We start from the raw sequence: 9,477 nt of genomic DNA on the forward strand, positions 1-9,477 counted from the left end.
GGGTTTGGAGGACACTAGAGGTGTATGTTCTTGGCTTAAATTGCTTCTGGGTGGGGGGTGGGTGAGAAGAAAAGACAGGGTTGGAGGACAAGAGGGTTGGATTTTCTCTGCTTAAATTTCTTCTGGGTGGAGAGGAGAAAGAAGAAAAAAGAGTGTTGGGTTTGGAGGACACTGTGGGTGGATGTTCTCGGCTAAAACAGCTTCTGGTTAGGAGAGGGTGAAAAGAAAAGGGAGGGTTGGGTTCGGAGGACCCCAAGGGTGGATCTCCTTGGCTAAAATTGGTTGGCGGGGTTTGTTTCACCGGAAGGGGGGTGTAGATCAACTTGGCTAAACGTTTTTTCTGGAGTGAGGGTGGGGATGAGGCTCCCTCAGATGTGCACACCACTTGATGAGAATCTGATGGAGATTAACATAATTATTCATGACCTTCCATCTTTAATATAACACATAAACAGGGTTTATTATTACTTTATAATTATAAAGCTGGGTATTTTAAAATGTGTCTCTGAATGGGTCATCAAGAAAGCATCAATTCATTTGAAACCATAAATACCAATTTCATTTAGGGCTGCAGCAAATCTATGCTCAACTTTGTTTACAGAAATGGTATAAACGAATTATTCAACAGGTAACAAGTGTTTCATTTTATATGAATATAATAATGTATTACTTAAATTTATTATTGTGTGCTAAAGTCTAACCCTGTTACAGGTACTTGTTCATGATAAAATAACATTAGAAGTGTCAAATATGGTTTATGTAAAAAGTAATCCTAAATGTCTCGTCAATCCACATTTAATCAAAATTTATTGTTTAGTTAAAACTTATTGCACTAAGAGTGTGTACTTTAAAGTGACTAATGGATCCATCAATAATGGAGTTTTTCATTCAGTTTCACAGATGCAACTAATCCATTATGACAATTATGTAAGATTATTTTCAATTATATGCTGCAGCACATGTATTTTAAAATACACAATGAAAGCAATTCTGTAAGGGTTGTGGTTTTTACATCTGTTCCCTATTCTGTTAATGATCTCCACTTGTATTTAAGTGCCTAGTTCCCTCAGTTCTTTGTTTTGCACTAATGTTGTGTTGGATGATGTTGTTCCAGTTCTTTGTTTAATAAACATTAAGTATATTTCTTACTCTGCATCACACGTGTCTTTAGTTTGGATCAAACTACACTGCCATCCCTGACAAAATCAGGCTTGAACTGAATTACACCATTCATTTATTGAAAAACACTAAACCCTACTAGACTGGATATTAGAGTTGCGTGTGTGTGTGTTCTTTTTAACTCACACTGTAGGAATTCCTCATTGGTCTGATATTCAGGAGTCTGAATAACATGGATGGTTTTCACTACAAAACACATCTGCAGTTTATTTCTAACGTCAAGAGGAAATTTAAATTAAACAGCAACTATTTTTAAATGTATTGAAAATAAATTAGTATTTACCTTTTCCAGGTATCTTTTCTGTCTCCTCACTGCAGAACTGCAGCAGTTTGTCTCTGAGTTGAAAGACTGATTTCACTACATCATCAAAAGAGAGGTGAGAACTGACACTGTAGCTGTCTGTAGATCCAGAGAGAGAGAAAGAAGCAGACGGCAAACTCTACAGACACAAAGACAGAAACAGAAACTTCCTGTAAGCCAATACTTATTAAACTCATCAGTGTTTGAGAAGATCTGTGCTACCTGAAGGAAATTAACATGATCTTGTGTTTCTGAAAGCTGCTGCAGTTCATTGTCTTTCCTCCTCAGATCATTGATGTCCTTTTTAAGTTGATCCAGTTGTTTTTCAGCTCGACTCACTGCAGCTCTTTCCTGATCTCTGATCAGCTGTTTCACTTCAGAGCAACGCTTCTCAATGGAGCTGATGAGTTCAGTGAAGATCCTCTCACTGCCCTCTACTGCTATCTGTGCAGAGAGCTGATAAACACAATACAATTGTATCATTCACTAGTACTGGTACCTCAAACAGCAACAGTGGCTTCAGTGGGACTGAAAGAGCACCACTGGAGGAAATCTAAACTAAATCTCAAAATGTTCTTCTTCAAACTCACCTTATGAGACTCCACAGCCTCTCTCAGCTCCTGAAGATCTTTTTCTTTCTGCTGGATTATTTTCTGCAATCTTCTCTGTGTTTCCTCAAATTGTTTCTGCAGAAAACAGTTATATCACTAAATGAATGAATGTTTTTGTAAAGAAGTCTCTTCTGCTCACCAAAGGTGCGTTTATAAAAATCCGATAAAAAAAAAAGTTAAATAGAGAGTAGAGATAGCAGTAGAGAGAATAATATAATGTCTGTATAAATTTAGTACTGCACCTTAAAAGACAACTAATTAAATCTGTTTCCCTGATTGGGAGACAAATTACATAACAACTGAAAAGAGACCATCACTCATGAAATCCAGAAGTGAGCTGTAACTGTATACCTGTTTCTCTTTCCGTTCTGCTGTAGTTGATACCGTGTCATGATTTTTGTGTTCATCCACCAAACACAGCATACAGATACAGTGCTGGTCAGTACGGCAGTAAATTTCCAGCAGTTTATTATGTTGAGAGCAGACCACCTCTTGCATTCGTCCAGTGGCGTCCATCAGATTGTGAGTTTTACCTCTGAAGAGATTCTCATGCTGTTCAAGGTGATTTTGACAGTAAGAGCTTCGACACTCCAGACAGGATTTCACTGCTTTCCGTTTAATTTCTGTGCAGGAGTCACACTGAACATCTCCAGGTCCAGTGTGTTGAAGACGACGGCGAGCAGGAACAGGAGGTGGAACGGGAGCAGCTTGGAGTCTTGTCTTCAGTTTTTCCACCATTTCAGCAATCACCACATTCTTTCCTAAAACTGGTCTTGTACTGAAGGTCTGTCTGCACTGTGGACATCTGTAGATTCCATTCTGATCCTCCTGATCCAAGCACTCTGTGATGCAGTTCATACAGTAACTGTGTCCACAGGGAATCGTCACTGGCTCCTTCAGGAGATCCAGACACACTGAACAGCTGAACTGATCCTCAGCCCATGAGATACTGGCTTCTGCCATTTCACTGTATATGAACACAGAGACAGAGAGACGATACGCACTGCAGCTCGACAGCTGAGTCCCTTCTTCTATGAACTGGAGAGTTTAAATACATCCCTGATTGATTACATACTTACGAAACAGGTTTTTCTGTAGGGAGTGACTGACTGTAAATTCTTCAATGTTTTTATCGTTCACCAGCTGGAAAACAATCATCCTGAAAGTGATTCCAACGATATTGTTTCTCTGTGCCTTTATCGTTATAGCTGTGGTGTGGACTCTGCTATTCTTTAATATTGAGAACGATTTTTTAACTATATCTTTATCATTATCTTTATAGTTATCGTCCTTGGTGTGAGTGGGCCTAAAGCCATGCAATAATATAAATCATATTACAATCTAATATCATAACTAGGTAATTATGAAACTGCAGCAAACATGCAAGACTTGCAGTCCATTACATTGACTCATCATATACATGGAATATATTGACTATATCTATGCATAGTATCTCATACTGAAAGTCGTATACTGAATAGTACAAGCACTGAATGTTTAGGAAAGTTTGTGTTTAGGAATGTGGGTGGAAGAGATTTGAAAAGAAGGCAGAGAAGCTATGATCATAATGTTCCAGTAGAATGGAACCATGCATGTAATGTTCTTTTTTTACAGTGCCCTAAATTCTGGAAATATTTTAGCTATAGGTTTGTTTTTTGTTTTTGTTTTTTAAGTCTTTGTTAGATTGTTAGTAGATATCTGAAAATCAGCTTTATGACTTTAGTGAGGGAAAAAGCTAAATCCCATAAAGCATTGCGAAACCAACGCAACATTCTGGCATCTTGCCCATTTAGTCAACCTATTATAAGCGTTTTGGGCTTGTTCAGCAATTGGCTCATAAAGTGATTGAGTTTAAAGACTTATTAAATTGGGAAGGTGTGAGTTGTGATATTTTGTTTTGGTTTATATTGTTACGACCTCCTTGGTCTAGGGATTAGAATTATAATAAACCTTAACCCAAACTAGAAACTAACATTGTGGTTATGGAGTAAACTGAGGAAGCGTGCGGATCCATCTGCAGAGCTTTATTCATTAATATGGTCAGAAACAGGCATGGGTCGATACACAGCAAACAGTAATAGAATAGGCAAGACAAAGAGTAATCCAAAAGGCAAGCGTGGGTCTGCGACCAGCGAACAATATCCAGAGAGCTAGGCAAAAGGTAATCCAAAACACACAGATGAGAATCAAAACCGGAAATCAGGCAAGGCAAAACAAAACCGAGTTTGTGTAGTGTGAGAGTCAATGTAATTGGCAACATCTGGTGGCGAGCAGACGGAAAACCACGGACCGGATTAGTGACAATTGTAGAGCCCCTGCCCACTGTTTCAAATCAATTCAAACAGATCACAACTTGATTGAGCCAAAAAGAATAAAGGTTTATTACAAAAGAAATAACATAAGATTCCAAATAAATTACACAAGCGAGCACTAGAGGGAGCAAGGCCAAAATAACAAACAGAATCTAACCATTTTCACACAACTAAAACTATCTCCAAAATAACGTTGTCTAAACAAAATAACATTTCTAAACCTAACTCCTTAACTAACCAGAAAACCAGGAGAAAAAAAGATATACAAAACAACTGACACCCACCTCCCTACGTCTCCCGTATAAATGAACACATTAGGTAAAAGAAAGAAAAGTAAACTCCAACAATTACCATCCTCCTGCACACAGGGGGTACAGCTCCAAGATCAACTATATAAGTCTCCTTTGTGATTTCACAACCACAGAATAATACCTCACATGGTACACAGGTCTCAAGGAAAATTAATGAATAGTCTTAGAACAGTAGACAGGGACTCAACAAGAGAGCCGTCAAGTTGTTCTCAGAGTAACGTCTCTCCTGAACTGCAGAACTGGACAGCTTATATCTCCAAGCACCAGATCGCGAGGACGAATCAGTAGAAGAAGATTCTCATAGGCACTGATTATCAACAGGTGGCACTCGTTACTCATCCTAAGAGAGTGGGAACATGATAGCAACAACAGGCAGGCACACAGCAAGCACAATAATACTCACCAAGTCGTAACAATATTATCATCTTGTTCTTGTTTGCTTATTAGAAGACTAAAATATCTGATGTGTGTTAACATTTGTTCAGTTCAGTACACACCTTGTAGAATTGTTGTAAAAGCGGTTGTCACTACCTGCATTTTTCAGGTCATAAAATGCGATGGTCACTCCTCTACATTATCTGTGTGTATTTGTTTACTTATGATAATGCTTACACTTGCAGTTCATTATTTTGTGTTAAAATATGTGTTGGAAGCAGATATGCCCATCTAATCACTGTTATTCTTCTGGAAAACTTGTAAATATAATGTTTTGGTATTTTTGTCAATCATGTTACAGACACAAGACAAGCATTACTATATGCTATAGTTTATTCAGAACAATGTGATAGTTTTCACATACTGTATATAGTATGATCAGCATTTTAGTCCCTCTTTTCACTGGGATTGTTTCACATTTTGGATTTTTTTATTATTATTATTCTATATATACTGTATGAGATATATTAAATACAGCCTAATTGCACAGCATCTGCACATATCTAGCTTACTTGAACAAACCTGACAAATAATGGCGCGGTGGGCGCGGATTCAAAAAACAACTGCGAGCAGATTGACAAAATACAATAGATCCTGGATGACTGGATGCGGCGCGGCACGACAAATCCCCAACAGTAAACTGCTGCCTCGTTCTGCGAGCAGATTGACAAAATACAATAGATCCTGGATGACTGGATGCGGCGCGGCACGACAAATCCCCAACAGTAAACTGCTGCCTCGTTCTTTTTACGACATACTGACACAAAATTCAAGTGATTTGCAACGCCCACTTTGTCACATCCAGTGTAGACAGCCGCAAGCTGTTGGTTTGTTTTGAGATTATTATTTTTTTGGCTAGTAGAAGTTATGAATGGCCGGTAACTTAAAAATTGAGTAGCCAAATTAGCTGGTGAGTGAAAAAGTTAAATTCAAACCCTACTCATAACCTCTCGCTCACAAGCATTTGTCAATGAGAGTATCTCTTGTTGTTGCAGTCTCCGCTATTTTGTTGTTGTTGTTCCATCTCTTAAATTTCATTTTCTACTGTGAAACAAATTCAATGCGCATGTGCAACTTGTGCATACAGTAGGCGCGTACTATTCTGATGACAAAATTAGCATCATGCACACTTTAAGCTGACCCTCGCATACACGTAAAAAGTAAAGTATTCTTTGAGCTTACCCACGTGTCAAAACCTGTTAATCTGAAAAGTCACAGGGCTGACAGTAACAGGTTTGACGAATAGTCAAGTTCACAAAAGCACGTTGTACACTTTGAAGGGGTGTTACTTGTAGATATTGATTATATTAAATGTAATAAATAATTATTTAAATTTACTTTTTAAAAATGGTAACAGTGTTGACATTGATTTAACCTCCTAGAAGTGATGTCACTTGAATGTACCTTTATTTTGCAAGGGTTTTTTGATGAGGGTAACAGAAGTGACATGAAATCAAGGGACACCAATAAAATTATTTATATTTTAAAGAATAACATGTATACTTATGCCAAAAACATTGCTTAAAATGTGACTGTATTTACAACAATATGCAAATGTGATTTTTTGAATAACTTTGCCTTAATTTTGCACATTAAAATTACTGCTGAAAAAGAAAAATCATAGGGAGGGACAGGCCAAAAACCTTACCCTTATCAGCATAAATACTATTTAAATTATTTAAAATAATATTTAATTTACTTTAATTAGATTTAATATTGATAAAAGAATACATAGTATTGTTATTTTTATTTGTTGTTATATTAATTCTATGTTTGATTATTTCATAGGGATGCAAAAGGCACCAATTTTGCAGAATGACCCAAAAACCTCATAAAAGAGTTCCAAAAAAGAGCAAAACACAAGTCAGCTGTGAACTCACACGACTCACACGGTGTAACAATCGATGGAGTAGTCATGTCCTAATGGTTAGAGAGTCAGACTTGTAACCCAAAGGTTGCGGGTTTGAGTCTCAGTACCAGCAGGAGTTGTAGGTGGGAGGAGTGAATAACTGGTGCTCTCTTCCACCCTAAATACCATGACTGAGGTGTCCTTGAGCAAGGCACTAAACCTCCAATTACTCCCTGGGCTCTGGAGCAAATGACTGCCCACTGCTCCGGGTGTGTTCATTACTCACTGTTGTGTGTGTGCACGTGGCAAAAGTCACATTGTTTTTTTCAACCCACATTTTCTGCAACTTTTATTTCTGCAAGTGTTCAATTGACACATAAGTTTATTACACTTTTATGGACAAACAATTTCAAGGTATTTGTCGTGTATATAAGTGCTAAATGATCTTTGATTTGGAGGCGTGGAGTTTAACACTTTCTGCTTTCCATAGAGTCACCTGGTCTACAGTAAATTTAACGCAGTTCATATTCAACTTGATAAAAACTCACCTGCCTGTAGTAACCCTTAGACCTTTATTAGCTTGTTCAGGTGTATTTGAGTAGGGTTGGAGTAAAATTCTGCAGGACAGCGGCTCTCCAGAACCAACATTGGCCACCCCTATTCTAGAAAATTGATTCTGAACTGAATTTGTGCATGTTAGTGCAATTTGAGCAGTCATGTAATCACATAGAGATCATTAAATAAATAAATAAAATATGATTCTACATGTAATAAAAGTGTGCAGAAGGTGTTAAAGTAAACATAAAACATGTAATGGTTGTTGTTAGAGCACCAAAAAAATGTAAATAAAAATAAACAAACACTGTTTACATCAAGTGCTTGTCAGAGTGTACACAGTAGGCTATTACTTTAAATCATAATCCTATCATAAGAAAATGTACATTTTCAAGTAGGTCCCAAAGAGCTTAGAGGAAACAGTGAACTAAAAGCAATCTGAATATTGTTACTGATGGCAGAGTATGAGCTTTCGAAAATGGGACAATCCTGTTGGTTGAGATGTTAGAAATGTTTGTATCTGAAGTCAGAGAAAACTATGCACACATGTACAGGTAACGCGACACAAAACATAATTGTGGCAAAATATGTGAACAGAACTAATTTAGGCAACCTTTACATTAACTTCTCACATTATTGCAAACTTGGCGAAGACATGCTGAGTTTTGGATATATATGTGTGGACATGTCCCTACCACAATATCCAGTGACTACCAAATTGTCCCTAGGAATAATTTTGATAAAACAATTAAATATGTTTTTTTTGTAATTTCAGATGCATCTGAAATATGTCATACCATTGATATTACCTAAGAATTTCAAGTAAATAAGGTAGAAAAATGTGCGCTTTCAAGGACACACATTTAATACATGGGCAGAGTAAGAACATGGTAGTCGCACACCGGCCGAAAAGCATAGCGCCGTGTCTTGGACAACTCAATGGCATTGCACCGAGTTCAAGACAGAAGTTCAAATGAGTTAAAATAAAAGTTGCGTTGATGAGTTTGAAGTGCGGTGCTTGACAAAACAGCAAACAGAAAGAGAAAGTGCAATCTATGGCTATTATTAGCTTTCTATATAAAACATAAGGACAGAAAGTCCAACATTGTGCTGAAAGATGCACAATACACAGTTTGCCTAGGATGAAGTCATTATGTACAATACCAATAATTTGGACAAATGTAATATAATTTTATGGAAAACTATGTGAGTGGTGCTCTGTGGCGCGACAGGATTTAGAACAGCATCCTGTTCCAGTCTTGTTTCAAAAGCAGCCACTCAACTGAGAATACACTGCTCTTTGCAATATTCCTCATAAATAAAACAAAAACCATCAGCTACCAATTGTCCACACCTCAAACTGACAAAAAAAACTTTATAACAACAAATACACACTCCTTCTCTCCACTCTCGGAGACAGATGTTTCCAAACTTATCCTTTCCAATCATCCTACTATTTGTCCACTTGATCCTATCCCCTCTCACCTGCTTCAGGCCATTTCTTCTTCAGTTATACCTGCACTTAGTCACATTATCAACACCTATCTTCACACTGGTACATTTCCTACAGCTTTTAAGCAAACTCAGTTAACCACACTGCTTAAGAAACCCTCTCTAAATTATTTTTAATTTATTTAAAAAAACCAACACCTTGCTATGTGCTCTGTGCTAGACTAACTGAGACTGGTCACAGCACTTGTATATTGTTGCTCTCTCGTTGGTCTGATTGCTTCTACTTTGGAAGTCGCTTTGGATAAAAGTGTCTGCTAAATGACTAAATGTAAATGTAAATGTTATTTATTTTATTATTCATTTTTATTATTTTTTTGTTTGTTTTAATTTGTAGATTAATATATTTTAATTATTTTATAGTATTATTTTTTTATATAAAACTTCTAGTTTAATCGCATGATTATTATTATTT

General features: G+C 37.0%; 1 protein-coding gene across 1 annotated transcript; it reads right to left on the bottom strand.

The window, feature by feature from the left end:
- Positions 1-1,305: 1,305 nt before the first annotated feature.
- LOC107737079 (E3 ubiquitin/ISG15 ligase TRIM25-like) lies at positions 1,306-3,054 on the bottom strand (the record flags this gene model as incomplete). Its single annotated transcript, XM_016548480.1, has 5 exons — positions 2,443-3,054; positions 2,071-2,166; positions 1,703-1,936; positions 1,463-1,619; positions 1,306-1,365 (listed from the first exon to the last, which is right to left on the bottom strand). Coding segments are annotated over exons 1-5 (1,159 nt in total), but the record flags the coding sequence as incomplete, so codon positions are not given.
- Positions 3,055-9,477: the final 6,423 nt, after the last annotated feature.

The sequence above is a fragment of the Sinocyclocheilus rhinocerous genome, unplaced genomic scaffold (genome assembly GCF_001515625.1).
Source record: "Sinocyclocheilus rhinocerous isolate Xijiao unplaced genomic scaffold, SAMN03320098_v1.1 scaffold9772, whole genome shotgun sequence".
NCBI lineage: Eukaryota > Metazoa > Chordata > Actinopteri > Cypriniformes > Cyprinidae > Sinocyclocheilus > Sinocyclocheilus rhinocerous.